Source organism: Lottia gigantea (assembly GCF_000327385.1).
Source record: "Lottia gigantea unplaced genomic scaffold LOTGIsca_228, whole genome shotgun sequence".
Lineage (NCBI taxonomy): Eukaryota > Metazoa > Mollusca > Gastropoda > Lottiidae > Lottia > Lottia gigantea.
Window position 1 is genome coordinate 42,035 of NW_008708627.1, and position 22,468 is coordinate 64,502.

A 22,468-nucleotide genomic window follows, 5' to 3' on the forward strand; every position below is an offset into this window, starting at 1 on the left:
AGACTGACATGAATACAACTTTACTAAATTTTAAGGCACAATTTTCAATAATATTTAAGACAAAAATAACATTGAAAATTAAATATTTTCAAAATTAAGCCATTTTAAGGAATAATACCTCTTAGAATGGACACAAAATTTAAAGTCTCAAACTTGGTCAATAAGTGTATATATTCATCAGTTGGACTTACCAGGACTAAAGAATAGAATCTCTATATAAGACGATATATCTATTAAACTAAGCATGTTTCAAAATTACTTAGTTTAATGGATTATTACTTAGTTTTATAGATTTATTAGATTATAGAGAGATTCTGTTGTATAGTTATGACACCAGGTAAATCCACTGATGACTCATTTTAAAATATCAATTTTTTTTGGTCATCCTAAGTGGTAGTATACCTTTAATCTATAACTTGCAATTAAATAGATCAGCGATTTTGACATCTTGACATCTAATCAAATCACCAATCAAAAGAATGCCAAGTTTCTAATACTATATTTGTTAAATGTCAAAAAAGTTATCACAATGAAAACAGAATTACCGGTATCTTGAAAAACCGCATTTCCACTGACAATTGTAAAGATAACTCTAATTTGCATTGATTTTAGCCTCGATCACAAAGTCGCGCATTATTGACAACATATGATGTACAAGTCTACAGTTTAGACCAGTAAGAAAAGCAATAGACTGGAAAGACCAATAATGCCCCCTATTGCTGAACGAGATAAAGCTGGCTTTTTACCTTTCCACCGAGTAAAGCTATCTTTTGGCCCTCGATAAATTGCCGAACACAAAGAGAGAGGTTTTCGGTCATTTGCCTAGTGCAAACACACGAAAGCTAGCTCAAAGCCGGCTTTATCCATCAGTGGAAACAGAGTTTATATAACATACAATAAGAAAGAAGATCTTTAAAACTGCACCATATTAAGCAAATTATTTCATAAAAACATCAAAGGAAAATAATTATGTTACAATACACTATGAGATCAGTTCAAGGCACCAAGTTATTTACTAAACAATAAATATAAATATCAAAAAATATTATTTACATAACAGATATTACTAACAAGGTCAAGCTTATCAAAAAGTGAACACGAACAATTTAAAAAGAAGAAATGAAAAATTTTGATTTATTTAAGGGGAGGTGAGATTATTTAAAATCATTTAAGACTATCGGAAGGTATTCAGTGCAAGGCTGGCAAAAGACTTATTTTTAAAGGGATTGTGAAAGGATTTTCAAAATGTGTATCAGGGACACTTTTAGCATCAATTTGCACCATTCCAAGTTTCAATCAGACTTCTGTTGTTCCTACAATTCCACTAAAACTAAGTGTTTGATGACATCACTTATCGCAAATTATGTGTTACCGTATAAGGCTCTTCAGGATTAGTGACGTCATCAAACACTTATTGATTATACACATAAATCAAGAAAAGGATTATACAAATAATGCACAACAAATGAATAAGTTACAATTTACTTGTTTGGATACAGATTAATCTTAATTTGACTGAACTTTCGTTCCGTTTTTTATAACTTTTATTTTTAGTATAGTCACTTCAGTTAGAATCTCTTGAACATCAGTTTGATGATTCCGCCAGCCAATCAAATCCCAAGTCCCACAAAATCCCAGTGCAGACGCGGGCAGAAATTTGATTGGCTGGCAGTATCATCAAACAGACAAATGTTCAAGAAGGCCAGCCGTCTTTAGACCCTTACTGCTATATTAAAAATAAATGCTAATAAAAAACGGAACAAAATTTTAATCCGTCTGGTTTTGACATCATATCATTAAACTTAATAATTAACTTTTGTCTACTAACATAACAATTATGAGTTTTGTTGGCCATAGCGAATGATGTAAGGAACACCTAACTTTTGTTCATGTAGGTACTAAAGAGGCAGGACATGCTTATGGTTGATGGAAACTCAGCAGTTTTAAACATGATTTTTATATAATGAATGTTATTTTTATGTTGTTAAATGTCTTAAACATCACAGTTTCAGTCTGTTACTCATGAATGGCAAATACAGGGAAATGTTTTTGAAGCTCAAGATCCAAGTAAAAAAATTTGGACTAAGACTACTAACATTTCTATTGTCAAGATATTTTCAGACACAGACCACTTATACTTTTATCTAACATCAGGGTGGCGCTCAATTGGGGAGTTCCGAACAGGTTCTGTCTGTTCCAATTCTGCCCCCAATCAAAGTATGAATGCAGATACGTCACATTCAAATTTCTCCGCCATCTATTTCTATCTATCTAATCTATTTTCCTCTCTGCCATTTTGAATTCTGTCTGCATCTACTATGTTTGCGACACATGGAACGCGTTCTGAACATGCAGAACTCACTAATCAAGCCGACCCCATGTTTCTCATTCTCTCTTCTCTAAAATGGTGGGGAAATGAATTATCTGAAGATCTTTTCCGAAGTCACATACAATACTCATATTACCAATGGCCTGTATTTTCCTGACAAACCCAACCTGGTCAGAATCACTGAACTGAACTTGTCGTATAATTTTACCTTTAACAATATCACAGAGGTATAGTTTGTCCTGGAAAACAAAGCATATTCTTCAATAACCATGGAAACGTAGCCTTGATTCATTGGTGAAGGGAATTGTCTTCAAAAGATTGTCAAGAGATTTTCTAAATTTTGTATGTGTATTGGGGACACTGATAGCATGAATTTGCACCATTTCAATTTTCAATCAGATGTCTGTGGTTCCTGCAATTCCAATAAAACTAAGTGTCTGATAACATCACTAATCGCAAAGGGCCTTATGTGATATATGCATAGTTTGCAATTAGTAATAAAACGCTTAGTTTTAGTGCAATTGCAAGAACCACAGACATCTGACTGAAATTTCGAATGGTGCAAATCGATGTCCCCAATACACATAAGAAATTTAGAAACTTCTTTACAATCCCTTCAAGTCCAGAGAGGTTTTGACTAGACTAAGTTATGATATCACTTTCGCAAATGATGAGATAAGAAATAAGCTACCCAGAATGCCCAAAAAAGGTAAAACTGTAGATTTTAAACGATAAGGCTTACCTGACTTCCTGTCACAACCACAGAATTACTTAATAAACATAAATTACTACCACAACAATTCTCCTGTAAACAGATAAACACAGAATTACTTCAGAAACATAAATTACTACCACAACAATTCTCCTGTAAACAGATAACACAGAATTACTAAATAAACATAAATTACTACCACAACAATTCTCCTGTAAACAGATAAACACAGAATTACTAAATAAACTTAAATTACTACCACAACAATTCTCCTGTAAACAGATAAACACAGAATTACTAAATAAACTTAAATTACTACCACAACAATTCTCCTGTAAACAGATAAACACAGAATTACTAAATAAACATAAATTACTACCACAACAATTCTCCTGTAAACAGATAAACACAGAATTACTAAATAAACATAAATTACTACCACAACAATTCTCCTGTAAACAGATAAACACAGAATTACTAAATAAACATAAATTACTACCACAACAATTCTCCTGTAAACAGATAAACACAGAATTACTTAATAAACACTAAAACTAAGTGTTTCATGACGTAACTACAAGGCCTAATGTGATAAAGCATATTTTACGATTAGTGACGTCATCAAACACTTAGTATTTGTGGAATTACAGAAACCACAGATGTCTGACTGAAAATTGGAATGATGCAAATTGATGCTATCAGTGGCCCCAATACACATACAAAATTTACAAAAACATCTTTACAATCCCTTTCAATATAACTTACCACTGTAATGGAATGAAGTAGAAAGCCTTTATAACGATCCCAAATACACAGTTTATCATCAACTCCAATACTTATTACATGATGTACGGTACAGCTGATATTACATACTGTACCTTCATGACCAGTTAAAATATTTAAACAGGATCCCATGACTAAATCCCATAATCTAATACATTTATCTGTTGATCCACTTACACAACCATATGGTGGTAACTAAAAACATAAAATAAAAAAATATTTAGACCTAACTTTCAAGCCTGGTCATTGTATCTTAAACAATTTTGAAATTTTACATTCAGGAATAACAAACTTGGGATGCGGAAACACAAACAGTCTTGGTCGCCAATTTTTGTTGCCGACTCGAATCTTGAGTAAAATCTCACGTGTGCCCACGCTTTTACGACAAGATTATCGATATTTGTTACAGAAATATGTGAAGGTAAATTCATGTGAAAATATCATTTCCGATTTTAATGATGTAAAATATTATTAGTTTAGAGTTAGTGGGATTGGAGAGGAAGGCTTTAAAGACATCGAGGTGGCGAATTTACTGCAGTGACACCATGTTACCTTTGTTTGTTTCCATTATAAGCCTCAATCTGGATTCAATATGGCTGATGCGTGAATAAGGTCTATTGGGCTGTAGAATGCATCCCTTTGTAGTAAGACACACTTACTTTGTCCAAATATAAAGCTGTAATGCTGCCTTCGTGACCATAAAACGTATACAGACACAAACAATCTTCCATACGGAAAACCTAAAATTATAATGGAGTTTCTTTATCACAAATTTACTCTCTTTAAAGATTGAGAAAACCTCTTTACAATCCCTTTAAGGCCCAAAGTAACACAAAACTTTTTAATTTGGTTTCTGTATTATCATGAAACATAACAAATCTATTTCCTACCTTGAGGGTGTGGTCTTGACATGCTGATACTACACGCCCACCAGATGATTGTAAAAAGTTGATTGGACGTTGATGAGCTTTGACAGATGATTGACAGACAAGACGTAACATGATATCATTGGTTTTCACTTCACTCATACTTCTTACATGACCTGGAAAATCACAAAACTTAGTCAAACTTGTCCCTGATTGACTTTTGACTTCCTGAAAGGCTTGATCAACTACAGTCAAATTATAACAAACTTTTGTTCCATATTTTTAATATAGCCACTTCACGTTGATTTAGGTCTTGAATATATGTAAATAGTCTTCAGAAATACTAAAAATGCAAGAAAAACGTTCAAAAATATTTCAAACTAGGAATTTCCCTTTCTATTTCTGTATATGTCTCAAGAAATGACGAGTTGTCTTTTTAACTTTCAAACATGGATAATTCTGGATACAAATTGATTTGAAGGCTCAAATTTCGACAGTGAGTTGTCAACACTATTAGCTTAGCTAAAAAATTCCCGTTTCTGTGACTAAGGTACGATTGCTCAAACAAATGACGAACCTATCCCTACTAAATGAGTTTAAATCTTACCTAATTGTTTTCGGAGTTCATCTTGTGGTACAGGGTTATGAAATGTCTCAATATGTAAAAAATCTATACTACCATCTAATCTAGCAACAATTACACTGAAAATATCATCAGATGTAGGGACATAAAAAATAGGTCCTGTTAAATGGGGTATTTCCGCATCTTCGCAGGTGCTGGGTTTTAAACCAACAAAACTGAACTGAACGAAACTGTGGAAAATTCTCATTTGACAGGGCCTATTTTTTCTGTCTCAACTCCAGCCAACAACTATCAAAATATCCATCCATACTCTTTGACTTAAAATGATAACATCTGCTTTAACCCATGACATTTCTACCCTCTCCAGCGCTGGCAATTTGTGACACAACGTTTATGAGGTCAGGTCAAAAGGTTATTAGGATGAATGTTCAAGACAACTGTCTTAGACCTTAACTGTAATGACTGTATCAAAAATTAAAAAGCTTGTTTTGCTAGTGTAAAAGCTACTGGAAGTTATTTGGATAGAACCAAATCACTTTTGCACTAAGTATAATAATATTAAAGGGTGTACCTTTTGCCAGAAAAGGACAAAGCTGTAACACCAGACGTCTTCATTTCATACTGGCATTTAAACAGACCAGATTCAGCTTCCCAAACCTAGAGAACATTAAAAATAAATACTTAAATTAAAAAAATAAAGGCCATATCAAAAGAATTTTTGAATTGAGACAAGTCAACAATGAAGATAACATACTCTGAATTCTATTTGGGCATATGAACCTACAAAAATAAAAGAGGCAAATTCTATTTTTGACCAATCGTATCTTAGTCTCAAAAGCGTGAATTTTTTAGCTGAGCTAATCAGTAATAGTGTTCACAGCTCACCATCGAAATTTGTGCCTTCAAAGCCACGTGTTTCCAGAATTATCTGCGTTCGAAAGTTAAAAAGACGATTCGTCTTTTTTTCAGAATCTTTCATATATAGAAAAGACATCTATAGAAATAGAATGTTAAATTCCTTCAGTCCAAATTTTTCCTTACCTCTACCCTTCCATTACCACACCCAACTACAACCAGACCTTCATCACTAGCTAGACACCATATAGCTGATGGTGGACCCATTACTGTACCAGAGAATGGTGAATCTCCTAAAACAACAGAGACATCATACAGAAACCTCTGAACTACTAATTCAGAACTCAAATCCACTTGTTGTATCTAAATTTAGACTCCATGTTTCTTTATGTCACCATATGACATGAAGTTATATTTGCATTAGCCACATTTTCGTATTTGAATATCTTTTTTTATTTAGAGGAAGATATGGAAAGTTAAAACGGATATTAGTCTATTTCCTGTTGCTGAAGATGATAAATATACAAAATACTCGAGTAGCTGTTGCAAATATTTTAACCAATCATGAATGTCTGTGAATGTACAGGCTGGATAAGTGATAAAAGACTTTTTGACCTTTCTTGATCAGTCAGTTAATTTGGGACTCTTGAGAAAAACCAGAATTTTTCAGAATCACTAGAACACCTCTACTTTCGTTTGACATAAGTGTTAGCCGCCCAATAAACGAAAATATATATAAGGGAAGGTACCTTTAAAAGCGCTACTGGTAAATTTCAAGCAACAAGCCAAGCCGTATTTTGAGCAATGGAGGAAAAAAAAGCCTACAAACCTGCACTCCAGCTTCGAGTTCGTAAACTATTTTCCCAATCTGTACTTCCACTGGTATTGATAGAAGATTCCTGACTCTTAATTCGACTGTCTCTAGCAGACGGCATGGGTTCAACTTGGTTCACCAGTTGCCAATGTTCTTCATAAACTTTCCCAAATCGTGACTGGAAATCGTAGCCTATTTGTCCATCTGTGGGAATTTCTTTCGATACTTTTGGATCAGGAGTCTTGAAGTCGCAGCAAATTGTACTCGATAAATCTGGCTCGTTATCAAAAATAAATTTTCTGGAATGTTCCAAGCTTCCTGATTTGTCTGAGAGACTAGTCTCAGAGGATCCTGTCGAGTCTAAACCAAAACTGTCACCATGATATTCAGCATAAAGATCAGCATCACTATCTTCAATGTTTCTACCTAGACATGGCTTTCTTCTTCTTGGAGGAGTGATGCTACAAAAGACAAAAGACATTCTAAGATAAAAATGTACATGACCACAGATATGTGTTTTGACTTAAGAAATGTTAAGTTTAGTGCAATATCTTCATCATTAAGGGGATTGTAAAGAAGTTTTCTAAAAATTTTCGGGACACTGATTGCATCAATTTGTACCATTCTAATTTTCAATCAGACGTCTGTGGTTCCTGCAATTCCACTAAAACTAAGTGTTTCATGACGTCTCTAATCGCAAAATATGGTTTATCACATAAGGCCCTTTGTGATTAGATGTTATCAAACACTTAGTTTTAATGGAATTGCAGGAACCACAGACATCTGACTGTAAATTGGAATGGTGCAAATTGATGCTATCGTTGTCCCCGATATACATCAAAAGTTTAGAAAACCTCTTTTCAATCCCTTTAAGTTATATTTTCTAAGAAATAACTGACCTATTTCTATGAAGAGTAGATATCAATTCACCAGAGTTGGAATCCCAAACACGAAGTTCACCACCAAGACAGGCACTAATAATAATCTGTACATCAGCCAATAAACATTCAATATCCTACAACAAATTAACAAACTTATCAAAAAATGAGAAGTGTTACAGTCCAGTCAGAGGGAGCCCCCTAGAAAAATGGCTTGCACCTCCAATTGTACCCTTACCTTATTTTTAATGAATTCAAAAATATGATTTTTATATATTTTTGCCACAAAACATGTGTCAGAATGCACCAAATCATTAAATTTTTCATACATTTTTTTGGAAGAACCCTCTCAGATGAGACGAGAGGCTTGTGACAATATGCCTCTATAGAGTTTCTGGAGGGAACAGGTTTTTGGGTGAAAGCAAAACATAGCCTGAATATTTTGAAAATCTATGTCATTTTTCTTAATACGCCTATGAAAATTCAAGACCAACACAAATCTCTTTAAACTCAAATGAAATGGATGTTTAGTTTCTTTTTCGCTATTTTACCCAAACTTCCGTTTACCCATGCACATCATCAATGAACAAAATTACCATATATTTTTTTTTTTCTTGCAGCTCAAGGATATACGGAAGTGTGGATAAAAAAGTGAAAAAAAAAAATAGACCGGTTCACGGATAAACATCCACTGCGAAACTCAAAAAGGTCTAAAAAAAATGATCAAAAAATTACCTGACTGTGCCCTTTAAGAACTAGTGGAATGGATTCCTTTATGAATCTATTAGTTGATCTGCGTTGACGTTTAAACTTATTCCAAGATGTCCGCCATTTAGCATAATTTCTTGAACACATACATTTATACATGACTACCATAAAATATGTGATTACTATGACGGTCAAAATGGCAAAACACACAGTTATAAAAAATTCTTTCTGAGATTTGGGGTAGTACAGCTTGAGTTGCTCTGGGTCATACATATGCATGTAGTGAGAAATATCATCTGCAGCTTCATCTGTTAATGTGTCTGCCTGTTTGATTGGTTTACTGGTGTCTTCTGAATGTAAATCCTTCAGTGATTGGCTGTCAGATGAATGCCTCAAATTGACAGCCATGTCTGGATTAATGGTAGATGACAGGTGAATTGTGGGTAAAATACTAACATAACTGAAAATAGAAAAGCATTATTCCTTCTCAAAATTAAAAAAAAATTCACACTAAAGTGGCCTTCAATTGGAGAGTTCTGAACAGGTTAACAAATACAGCATGAGTGGGCGGAGCCTAAGCCGTTATATCTGATTTGTGAATTAAATGACTTACTGTCCAAACAGACTAATGTTGTAATGACCAAATAAAGTTGGCCAATGATCATAAGATAAATCGTTAAATAGTTCTAGCTCTGTATGTTCTACTGGACCAATCAGATCATCATATACAAATGCACGCCCCATTCCCCAAAGGCCTTCATTGGCAAATTTTGTAGTAGGTAAATCCATCATCTCATCTTTCAATAGCGAATCAGCAGTAGAGGTCGGAGGTGAAACTGTTGGATGATTCTGATTGGTTAATTTATCCACCAATCCTGTTTTATAAAATATCAGCACAATCCAAACAAAGGTGCAGAACTGAAAAATAAATCGATGAAACCAAAAATTCAGTCGTTAATTTTTTCACGACAAAAGTAAACTTTTGTGGTGCTTTTTGGATTTGAGTAAAATAAACGCCTGATTGTAAAGAAATATGTCTCATACGTATTCTAAAGGTTTCAACTATAATATCGAGCCATTAAAAAGCCAAACACAAAAACTACGCCAACTGCTTGATTAACAATTTGTATACTCAGTTTAAATTAAGCCTTTTAAAACAAATTCAGTATGATCAAGTAGATACATAGATATTAATAGCATATTTTAGAAATATTTTCAGGTATAATTTACAATAATGATAATTGATAATGAAAATTTTCCATACTGTCCCTTACCATGATCATTCTTTGGAACATTCTGGTCTTTGCCCAGAAGTAGAGAAACTTGAGACGTCTGGGTAATTCCAAGATGGCAGGTGAAGGGAAAAATGTGTCGTCTGCTCCAGGTGAAGGCGGCGGAGTTATAGACTTGCCACTCAAATTCATGTCCTTCAGATCTAGATTTGGAACTGACTTAGCGCTATGTGTTTTTGATGATGATTTTATATGACCAGCTACAGGACAGTGGTATAATGGTTCTATCTGAACAGCAGCATCATTTTCTTTGACTGATTGTAAGACCCTCTGTTTGTGGAGATCTGTCAGCTGAAAAAATCAACCGAGGTGAATTTTAGGTCAAGATATTTTAGTAAGGAGTTCACTTCATTGGTGGTTTCTGTATGTTTGGGATTCATGGAATCGACAGAACGTTTAATAAAACAAGTTAGAACAGAGTTCGGAACACGTTCCATGTCTGCCGAAAAAATAGCAGGTATAGACAAACTGGCAGCGAAAGAAACAGATGGGGAAATTTTGAATGTGACATATTTTGCTTCAGTACCGTTGGAAAGCAAATCCAACCAAAAAATAAAATCCACACAACATCAAAAGATAACATAGTTCAACAAACCTCCATTCTTCTAATATCAACTGATAAAACAGTGACAAAGAAAAAAACTTGTAAACAAAAATCAGATAAAATACCAACAACAGCAAATAAACAGAATTCCTGCAAGAGAAATAAATGCAAACAACTGTCAAGGGATCAATCAACATTTTGCTGGCAGCATATGGACCTTCATCTAAGTTTGACTAAAAGACACTAGGTCTCTGTTTCCGTCGGTTTATTTCGATTCTGAATATATGTAAATAGCTTTCAGAAGTACTAGAACTGCAGGATAATAGCATAATTCCTTTAAAAATACTTCAAACTAGGAATTTTACTCACTATTTCTATATATATCTTTTCTATATATATCACAGAGTATCTTAAATTGTCGTCATTTTAACATTCAAACGCGGATAATTCTAGACACACATGGACTTGAAGGCTCAAATTTCGACAGTGAATTGTGAACACTATTAGCTTAGCTAAAAAATTCCTGCTTCTAAGACTAAGGTATGATTGGTAAAGAAAAAAAAAGACTTACCTGTATTGCTGGTACATATGTAAATAATCCTATTAAAATAATAACTAGCTCTAAAAATAAATTCTTTGTTATATACCATCCTTCTTTACTCAGACCTGAAATATAATCAAACTTGAATTACAATTTCGTTTCGTTATTATTTTTCAGTCTCAATTGTAATCTAAAATGATTTATACCAAGGTTGCGTACTATTGACATTCATTTCAACCAATCACAGACTGTCATGCAGAATTCGTGTCTAAATATCGACTATACATTAGTAATTATTATCTATCTGTTCCTGCAATTGAACATGTTCCAGCTTGCTTTATTGAATGGCTGATTTCCTGAATCAAGCGACCCTGTAGGTTAGCCTACTTTTAGGCCAAGGATTTTAAAAACAATACTTACCTTGTGCCACCCTAATTTTAACATCTAAATGTACTGGAGTTGAAACTATAGATTTAGTTAATACAACCACATTTTCTACACCAATAATTATAACAAGATAGGGGAAAATTTCACTGAAATAAAAAAAAAAATACATGGATTTGAAAGCTCAAATTTCGATGGTGAACTACTACTGATTGGCTTAGCTAAAAAATTCCCATTTCTGAGATTAAAGTATGATTGGTCAAAAAAATGGCCCATCTGTTCCTTTAAGGAAACAATGAATACTAACCTTCCATTTAGTTGTGGTCTCATACCAAATAATGTACAAATACTAACAGATACTAATAATGACGCGATCACCATGGCAACAGCACTTACAGCTAAACCCCATTTTGACTTGACCATTTCAATCTTTTCTGTAAAAGTACGCATAACAGTCAAAAACAAAAGATAGCTTGCCAGGCAACGTAATATACACCCACTGGCTGCTAGAGTGTTTAAGATCTACAAACATTGAACGCGTTTTCATGAACAAGGGCATTAACTCAAACTATATATTTTTCGATTTTTGTCATATTCAATAGGGTTCATCCATAGATGATATTACAAAAATAGTTCTGGAGTGTTCAAGAGCTAAAAAAACTTGTATCATGAACAGGGCAATAACCCATACTAAATATTTTTCTCACATTCAATAGGGTTCATCCATTGGTGGTAATAAAAAAATTTCTCCTAGTTCTGGAGTATTTAAAAGCTACAAAATTGAACGCATTTTTCATGAACAAGGGCATTATCTCATACTAAATATTATTCGATTTTTCTCATATTCAATAGGGTTCATCCTTGGTTCAAACTTACTTGCAGAGAAATACAGATAAAGAAATCCAGCAAAATAGGCCACAAATAAATAGGTATATTCAGCAACATAATCTATATCTTTATAATGAAAATGTACAATATGTTGCTTTTCTGTGTTGTTTACATTCTCCGATGTTTCTGGAAATAGTGATTCTAACTTCATCCTTAAGGTTTGCGTAAAACTGAAAAAAAAAACGAAACTCTTGAAAGTCAAAAGATAGCAATGGCCATCATAATAAGCCCACAATTGTAATACCAGCCAAAGCGTCAGGGAGGTTGACAATAGCTATTAAAAAATATTTCGGGGAGTAACGCAAGAGCTTAATTCACAGCCTTGTCCACCTTTTTTTTCGATTTTCAATAGGGTCTATTCTTGGTTGGGTGACAATCAACAATTCCACTAAGTTTTGTCCAAAACTGTCAAGAATTGTGCCTTCTACACAATGAGCTAAAATCAGATTTACTAGGCACAAACTCTTCACGAAAGAGTTAATTTTAGACGTTCTAATAACCCTGATGAAGGCAAATTCGTCCGCTCACAAAACTGTAAAACATGTCAAGAGGTCAAGATGCATGCGTAAGAACTGTTCTTGGAAAGCTCGACCATTTACACTATCAAATTTCAACTGTTCCGTTCTGAGAACTGTTCTGGGACCGACTGGCCCCGGTAGTCTCAAATTGGAACTGTTATTAGAACGCTCGACCGTTTACACTATCAAATTTCAACTGTTCTGTTCTGAGAACTGTTCCAAGACCACCTCGCCTCAGTAGTCTCAAATTGGAACTGTTATCAGAACGCTCGACTGTTTACACTATCAAATTTCAACTGTTCTGTTCTGAGAACTGTTCCAAGACCACCTCGCCTCAGTAGTCTCAAATTGGAACTGTTATCAGAACGCTTGACCGTTTACACTAGTAATTCTTCATCCACAATTATTATGTTCTCAGAATGGATAATTTTTGTAATTTAACGGGATTTATTTCCATGTCAGTCCCCTCAACCTGCATCAAAAACTTACAGGTTTGAAAGTATTTGTCAAAATATCAATTAAAGGCTTACCTGGGATCATATTTTTTAGTTATTATAGTAATAGCAAACATGATAGGTCTTTCTTTAGTCCTACTAAAATATCTTGATATACCTGTATTACCCCACGGTACACCAAACAACAAATCTGAAAATATTGAATTCAAGAGCTCGTAAAAGCGCAGATCTTGTGATCAAAACCTCTTATTCTTAGATTGATTGTAAATAACTCAAAAATCACTAATTAAATAACATGTACATAAACAGTCAGATTTAAAATCTCGTAAATATAAAACGTTGCCGACAGGATTTATAATATCAAACCAGTTTCATATTTGTCGCTGATTATTTTATCGTCTGCAAGACAGAGCGTCATCAACCAATCAGATTCATTTTCCTTTTAATTTTATGATCCGCACATGATTATCGCCATAGTGGCAAAAAACGCTTGGAGATTTTTCGTCTCCTTGCATCCCTGCAGCCGGTTGGTGAAAACTCTAGTCAGTGACAAAAATCATTGACCAAGACTGTTTGTGTGTCCGCAGCATTAATCAATATGTATACACTTTATTTATTTCCAATTGTTGAGGAATCTTTTAGTCAGTTCAAAATGGACATCAAAACAAGTAAGAACCTTTTAAGTTTGGTGGTGTTTCTAATGCCTGACCATATCTTCTATAAATAGTTTTTAAAATATCTCCATCATTAGTAAATCTAGAAATGCAAAAAATAGGCATAGTGAAGTCATAAAAAGCGTCATCAAACAATTATTTTTAGTGGAATTACAAGAACCACAGATGTCGGAATGAACATTTGAATGGTGCAAATTGATGCTAAGAGTGTCCTCGATACACATAAAAAATTTAGAAAACCTCTTTACAATCCGTTTAAGTTGAGATAAGATGAAGCTATTAATGAGATGAAGTCAATTACTTATTCTTTTGATACTTGTAAATTAAAGAAGCAAACCTATTTTCTTGGTTCTGCCACAGATTAGCTGGTGATAAAATAAGACAGGAATATTCAGGTAACATCCCTTTAACTTTGCCTTTTGTGACCACCTCAGATACACGCAGACATATATCAGCAACAGACAACTCTTCTCCTCTATAAAAAAACAACAACAAAATAAGAGTGAAGCATATCTTAAATATGCCTCAGGTCAGTCTCACAATAAAAAATCTCCTCTATTAAAGGGCCAGATTCGCCATTTTGGGAGAATGGTTTGAGTGTTGAATATATGTAGATAGTACTAGAATTATACGAAAATGGCACAATTCCTTCAAAAATATCCCAAACTAGGAATTTCACTTTCTTTAATTCTATATATGGCATAGCCTCAAAAAAAGACAAGTCATCTTTTTAACTTTCAAATGCGGATAATTCTGGACACACATGGATTTGAAGGCTCAAAATTCGATGGTGAACTGTAAACACTATTACTGATTGGCAACGATTGGTCAAAGAAATAGAAAACCTGTCCCTTTAAACAAAAACATTCAGTTTCTCAGTCCAAGTTCATCTGAATATATTCAATTATAATAATTATCTTTAAATCTAAACTAAAATACAAAAACTGCCTTTCATTTCACATCATTAACCTTTCTGAATACTAGTACAAATTTTCGAAGCATTTAAAGATACTTACCTTACTTCTGTCTGAAAGTTATTAACAGCATCTAATATTTGAAATACAAGAGATACAGGTGCTCGTATAGAGTCGGTCAATGTTAACTTAGATGGTTTCCATGGCGATACAGTGGCTTTAACGACTATTTGTTGAATATATCCCTCTGGTTTACCGACATACTGAAATAAAATCAAAATATAAAACTAGTTTTCTTTTGTCAACCTTTCCGAGACTAGACCCGTCGTGGTTCAGCTTCTTGGAAGTCTGCTTGCTTAATACCGAAGGGTAATGGGTGTGATTTTGAGTCATTGCACACTGCATGGTGTTGCCCATCTTCATATGCAGAAAAGTAGGATGTTCTGCTCCAGTAAAGACCCTTAATGCAATATGAAACTTGGCAGAAGACCAAATCATTGGATCCACATTTACTGACAAATCAAAAAAAAAATTAAACGAAACTTTTGTTCCTTTTTTTACTAGCTTTTATCTTTAATTCAGCCCCTTCTGTTGGGTCTAAAGACTGCCCTCTTGAACATTCATTTGTTCACGAACATAAGGTGCATTCTGAGAACCAATGAACAATGAATGCACCTTTTTTTCCTGTCACAAAATCCAGGAGTTCAAGAGAGCAGAAATTTGATTGCCTGGCAGTGTCATTAAACAAACAAACATTCAAGAGGCCTGTCTTTAGACCCTAACTGAAGTGGCTAAATTAAAAATAAAAGTGAATAAAAAACTTGGTCTAATTTTAATTAGGCTGAAGAAACTATTAGCTTAGTATAAGAATAGAGCCCAGCCTTGCCCGTTGGAGAGGGCAGAAATCTGATTAGCTGGGGGTGTCATCAAAATGGCAAATGATCCCTAACTGAAATGGCTGAATGAAAAATAAAAGCTAATAAAAAATGAAACGAAAGAATGGTCTAATTTTAATTTGTGATTAGGAATTTCCTATTTCTTACCCATCTAGGATATGATAAATGTCTTTCTGATGATTTAACTAGTGGTTGAACTCGCGGTGGTACAGTATAACCTGACAATGGTGTGGTATATTTTACTGGAGCATTGCCAGGATGTGGACGGTTTGCTAGAGGATAACTGAAAATTATAAATTTAAACATAAATTTAAAACTGTCATATCACTCTTCTTTAGGTTTTGCTATCCAAGAATTCCTTATTTATCAAGATTCAGCTTTTACATGGGTTTTAATATAGTTCATAGAAGTGGTTAATATCCACTGTCATATAAAAAGGTTCTAACAATTTTAACAAATTGAAAAAAATTGTTATATGATAATAAAAATCCCCACTTTTATGGAATAAAACTTATCACCAAGTATCGATACACGACATTGTGATACACATATCTTGATACTGATATATTGTGCCAGCACCATCAGGTAGGGCTGGATGATATACAGCTATCACGAAAAATACTGTGAAGCAGGTTTTACATGACAAAATTTGATTGGTTGAAAATACTAACTTTGGGGCGGTAGGCCTTTGCTAGAAGACTATTTAGATTACAATGTAGACTAACCAATTAACCAAATTGTAATCTAATTTTAAACGGACAGATTCGCCATTCTTTTTGACCAATCATACTTTAGTCTCGAAAACTGGAATTTTTAGCTGAGCTAATCAGTAAAAGCGTTCACATGTCACTGTCGAAATTTGAGCCTTCAAATCCATGTTTGTCCAGAATTATGCATTTGAATGTCAATGACTCGTCAATTTAAGATATATTCAAAAGACATAATACAGAAATAGTGAGTAAAATTCCTAGATTGAAGTATTTTTAAAGGCATTATGTGATTTTTGTACATTTCTAGTACTTAAGAAGACTCTTTACATATATTCAAGACTAAAATCAATTCCCCAAAATGGCACCTCTGTTCCTTTAAAATTAATGAAATCGTAAATTTAATGTACAACCTTGAATACTTACCATATTATCATGACAGTTATAATAACACCAGTTATAATAGAATAGGGATGACTAGCACAGAATAACCCATGTGTATAATATATCTGAGAAATACAGGATTTAATCCCATCTTTATAGGGTTTCAACTTCCTTGCTATAAATGACGGGAGCGTCATTATCTGAAAAAACAATTTTTAATCATATCTTTTATTGGTATCAGAGCTGTTTTATCAAAACTTACTTACAGAGCCACTCAAATATACTTCTAAAATAATCTTAATAGTCCAAACGGTACCAGACTAACCAAATCGGTAAATTTTGTTAAATATGATCAGAGTCTGTTTTCATGTCAGGTAAGCTTATACTACTTTCATTATAAAAGAGTTCTCATTAAGAGAAGACAATCAAATTGAATAATAATTGATTTAATTTTACGTACATAATATTACATACAGTAGGCTACATTTTATTTTTATGTGTTACCAACTAGGTCGAGCCCTTGCCCTTTTGAACATATTTTTGTGTTACCGTTTTGGTTGATCCATTACCGTTTCAATTATTATCATTTGGTTTTTGTTGCTGTTTCGCCCCCTCCTCTTCCCGAAGAGCTATCGATTTGAAACTTGGCAGAGAGGTACTTATATGTGTCCTGAATATTCACATCAAATTTCAGACAATTCCGATGCTTCCTTCCATTTTCCAAAATGTGCTACCAATATGGTTTGTTAGCGTTCTGACTGGCATTCCTGGCACTAGATCGCTGGGTCAACTTCATTCATTGATGATTTGTGTTAAGTTCAATAGCAAAATCTGGAATAGTTTGGCAGCTTGGCAGTTTTTTTGGTAAACCATGCGACCCTCAACCCCCTCTGCCCCGCATTCCCCCATCACCCCACCCCCAATGGCAATGGAATGAAAATGAGTCATGATCATGAATGTAAAGTTACTTGGGTAGAATTAAAATTGGGCGTAAAAGGGTTTTGATCAATGGTGACAATAAAGCTGTAGTCCATAGACATGTAAAATCAATACACGAGTAAAACAGAAAAATCAAATACCAGAAAGATATGCTATTTTCCCTCTTATTACATTTCTTTTATTTATTATTTAATATTTTGTTTCTCTTCCATGACCGGAAGTTACAGAAATAACATAAGCAGGTATGAGAAGAAATAATGCGGATATTTGATTGGTTTAAACTCGAGCCTACAGACCAATGTTAAATGTTACAGTAGAAAACATGGAGTTAGTGCATGACTTCATGCGAAAGGTAGGCAGTTTTGCAATGAAAAATGTTAAATGAAATTTGGACAATTTCCGCATTCTCAATTTTTTTTCATAGACCTTCTTAGTTGTTTTTTCAATATTAGGATGCAATCGTTTAATTTTAGTCCTTTTTATGCTTTTTTTATCAAGCGAAACTTACCAAATATGAGCTTGAAATTATTATTTTGATGAGCCTTGACCTACTGGAGTGTATACAGGTATTGGAAATTGTTTTTTCTTTTATTTTGAAAATTAAAATGACAATGATTTTTAAAGTTCCGCTGACACAATTTCCCTCATTGCACACTGCATGACTTTAACTGTCATCATTAGCCCAATTAGGTGCAGAAAAGTAGGACGTAAAACTCCATTCAATTTATTACCTGAACACTCCCATAACAATTTTTGTTAAATTGCAATTCCAGTTTGACCATTTTGAGAATACCACAAAAAAAAATTTGTTGCATACTTACATTAATTGCTGCCTTCGTTTTTAATTACAATTATTAACCATCAATTACAATTATTAACCATCAATTACAATTATTAATCATCAATTACAAATATTTTGACTGGTGTTCCATCGAAAAACACTATGTACACATTTCAAATTCTTTGAATTTGACACATTAACACTGAACGACAGTGAGCTGTGAACACTATCACTGATAAGCTTAGCTAAAAAAATTCCTGTTTCTGAGACTACGATTGGTTAAATGAATGGCGAACCTGTCCCTTTAAAAGCTGGAAGTTTGAGAAAAACAGATAATTCTGGACACACAAGGTTTTGAAGGCTCAAATTTTGACGGTGAGCAGTGAACACTGAAAAGCTTAGCTGAAAAAATTCCTGTTTCTGAGACTAAGGTGTCTACAATGTCCACTTTCGTGAATCTGTCCCTTTAAAAATAAACTTTTCAATATTTTAACAAATTTACACATTCCTTTTATCACAACTTTCAATTTGTCCAAACTGAACATGCGGCAATTTGCAAGGTAGTATTGGACTGAAATGAGGAGTAGACCTAATTATAAAAAGCTGTTACTTTACTTGTATCTGTTCCTAATGATTTTACTATCTTTAATGAGGCGTTCACTCACACACCTATACATTATTCTATATTACCCCCAACAATACAAAATTTCCATTGAATGACTTTTGAATCACAATGAATTCAAATTGTATGTTAAAGAGATTATAAAGAGATTTTCTAAATTTTTTATGTGTATCCAGGACACTGAAAGCATCAATTTGCACCATTCCAATTTACAATCAGATGTCTGTGGCTCCTGCAATTCTACTAAAAATAATTGTTTGATGACATAATTATTCGCAAAATATGCTTATCACAGAAGGCAATTAGTGATGTCATTAAATACTTAGTTTTGATGGAATTGCAGGAACCACAGACATCTGATTGAAAATTGGAATGGTGCAAATTGATACTATCAGTGTCCCCGATACACATGAAAAATTTAGAAAAACCTTTTTACAAGCTCTTTAATAATGAAGATATTGTAAGGAAGTAAAATAGGTATTTGTCAGTTGTAAAATGTTTTTTTCTTTCTATGATCAAGCTAATATGAAGCAATTAGCTTACTTCAGTTTATAGTAAAAATTGTGTTATTGTAATGTTACCAGCCAATTAGTAGGAAGTAACGACCATTGGACAATGGATTTGTCTTCCCAATGGACAAAAGACAGATCATCAAAGAAAAAAAATATATATCTATATATTGTGGGTGACTGCTTGAAACCTCGTATGACGATATATGACACCAAATTACTTTTTGAAATCTATTTGTATTCGTATTTTGTTAAAATCTTTTTTATTATTTTTTTAACTCTTTGAAAATTTAAACCACATATATAAATTTGAGTACTCTGACTTTCCCTTTTTGCACACTGCATGGCATCACCAGTAATCTATAACCCAATCAAGAGAATAAAAATAAAATGTAACACTCAATTTCATTTCACTTCAAGCATGAAATTTTGAGCAATTCATTTATGAAATCGATTGCTATTAAAATGGTGTAAATTAACCATTTGTTGTATTTATCAATTGTTGATGTCAAGTGATAACAGTGTTATTTCTAATCCATATAAATGTTGTGACTGTGAAAATAACTTTGTCCACAGTGAGTTGTTTATGTGTTGAGATATGGTGAGTTGTTGTAATTGTTTACATAAGTGCTCTGCATGATATCTTGAGTTGTTGTAATTGTTTTCGTAAGTGCTCTGCAGAATATCTTGAGTTCTTGTAAAATATTTGTAAGTGCTCTGCAGAATATGGTGAGTTGCAGGATTTGGTGAATTGTTGTAGTTGTTTTTGTAAGTTTTTTACAGAATATCTTGAGTTGTCGTATTATTTTTGTGCTCTGCATGGTAAGTTGCAGGATAGGGTGAGTTGTTATACTATTTTTGAAAGTGCTCTGCAGAATATCTTGAGTTATTGTAATTGTTTTTGTAAGTGCTCTGCAGAATATCTTGAGTTGTTGTAATTGTTTTTGTAAGTGTTCTGCAAAATTTGTCAAGTTGCAGGGTATGATGAATTGTTGTAATTGTTTTTTGTAAGTGCCTAGCAGAATATGGTGAGTTGCAGGATTTGGTGAGTTGTTGTAAATTTTTGAAAGTGCTCTGCAGAATATCTTGATTTGTTGTAATTGTTTTTGAAAGTGCTCTGCAGAATATCTTGAGTTGTTTTCATAAGTGTTTTACAGAATATGGTGAATTGTTGTAATTGTTTTTGTAAGTGTTCTGCAAAATTTGTCAAGTTGCAGGGTATGATGAATTGTTGTAATTGTTTTTTGTAAGTGCTCTGCAGAATATGGTGAGTTGCAGGATATGGTGAATATCCCTTTAAATAACTTTAAATATTAAATATGGTAACTGGTCTATTATAATAATAGATTATTACAAGTGATAATTTAAAATGTGTCATAGAACACCTGATGTCAATTTACTTTCAGCCACAAAATTACAGAACACTTGTCCACAATAGGCTGTCCATCGAGGTATTGTGTATTTATTTTATTTTTTTCATTCGTTTGTTCGTTCGTACGTTTACTCACTCGTTCGTTCATTCATTATATTGTCCCCATGGACTGAATGTTAGACAGGACCATATCTGCTGAATAACCACTGTTAATATAGGCTCTGATCTTTTATTTCAGCATAATCTCTGTTTATATAGGCCCTAATCTAGGCCCTGATCTTATAAATCTGAATAACCTCTGTTAATATAGGCTTTAATCTTAAATATCTCATTAACCTCTGTTTTTATAAGCTCTGGTCTTATATATCTGAATAACCTCTGTTAATAGAAGATCTGATCTTATATATCTTAATAAGTTCTGTTAATATAGGCTCTAATCTTATATATCTTAATAACCTTTGTTAATATAAGCTCCAATCTTATATACCTTAATAACCTCTGTAAATATAGGCTCTGATCTTATATATCTGGATAGCCCTTGTTAATATAGGCTCTGATCTGATGTGTCTGAATAACCTTTGTTAATATAGGTTCTAATCTTAAATACCTAAATAACCTCTGTTAATATAACCTCTGTTAATATAACCTCTGATCTTATATATCTTAATAACTTCTGTATATCTTTTATCAGAACTTATTGATTTTTTCTACCTCTGTTTTAGATGTAATCAATGATAAACCATGTTTCTATTTTATTTATTTCCTGGTTTGTAGACAATTATTATTCCAGTAACAAGTGCTAATACAAACTGTGTTGTTAATGTATTATTTTATATTATTGAAAATATCTTGGAATTGAAGTTTTTTTTTTATAGAATAATGTATTCTTTAAAGGGACAGATTCGCCATTGAGGGATTGATATTTTGTTTTTTTTTATATATGTAAATAGTCTTCAGAAGTACTAGAAATGTATGGAAATCACACAATTCCTTCTAAAATACCTCAAACTAAGAATTTTACTTTCTATTTCTATTATGTCATTTCTGTTTATGACCGAGTCGTAAGAAAACACGACTCTCATTTTAATTTCCAAACGCGAATAATTCTGGACACACATGGTTTTAAAGGCAAAAAATTTTGACAGTGGGCTGTGAACATTATTATTCCTGTTTCTGAGACTAAAGTATGATTGTTCAAAAGGATGAAGAACATGCCCCTTTAAGAATTACTGTTATCCATGGAAATTATTCTAGAATATTTAGTTTGTTATCCAATTCATGTTTTAAAGGGGCAGTATAGAAAATTTTCATTAATCAAAAACGTGGTAAATTACACCTGAAAATATGTTATTTATATCTATATATCCACATGATCAAACTGAATTTGTTTTAAAAGGGTTAATCAAAACGGAGAGTACTAATTGTTAATTAAGCAGACCTAGTTTTGATGCTTTATAATGGCTCATTATTATCAGTTAAAACTGATACGTAGGAGACATATTTCTCTACAGTTAGGTGTT

At 33.2% G+C, this 22,468-nt stretch overlaps 1 protein-coding gene across 1 annotated transcript; it reads right to left on the minus strand.

Annotated features, from left to right (window-relative positions):
- Nucleotides 1-1,694: 1,694 nt before the first annotated feature.
- Nucleotides 1,695-18,446, minus strand: LOTGIDRAFT_239368 (hypothetical protein; the record flags this gene model as incomplete). The annotated part of the gene is made up of 25 exons (XM_009054843.1): nt 1,695-2,568; nt 3,161-3,553; nt 3,807-4,019; nt 4,484-4,564; nt 4,715-4,866; nt 5,298-5,392; nt 5,845-5,930; nt 6,315-6,421; nt 6,958-7,403; nt 7,842-7,957; nt 8,556-8,988; nt 9,142-9,446; nt 9,803-10,111; nt 10,416-10,514; nt 10,936-11,030; nt 11,326-11,438; nt 11,597-11,723; nt 12,166-12,347; nt 13,226-13,340; nt 13,827-13,906; nt 14,162-14,299; nt 14,841-15,001; nt 15,782-15,917; nt 16,768-16,925; nt 18,396-18,446. 25 exons carry the CDS (start codon nt 18,444-18,446, stop codon nt 2,386-2,388), a joined length of 4,374 nt encoding a protein of 1,457 aa, XP_009053091.1. The 3' UTR covers nt 1,695-2,385.
- Nucleotides 18,447-22,468: the final 4,022 nt, after the last annotated feature.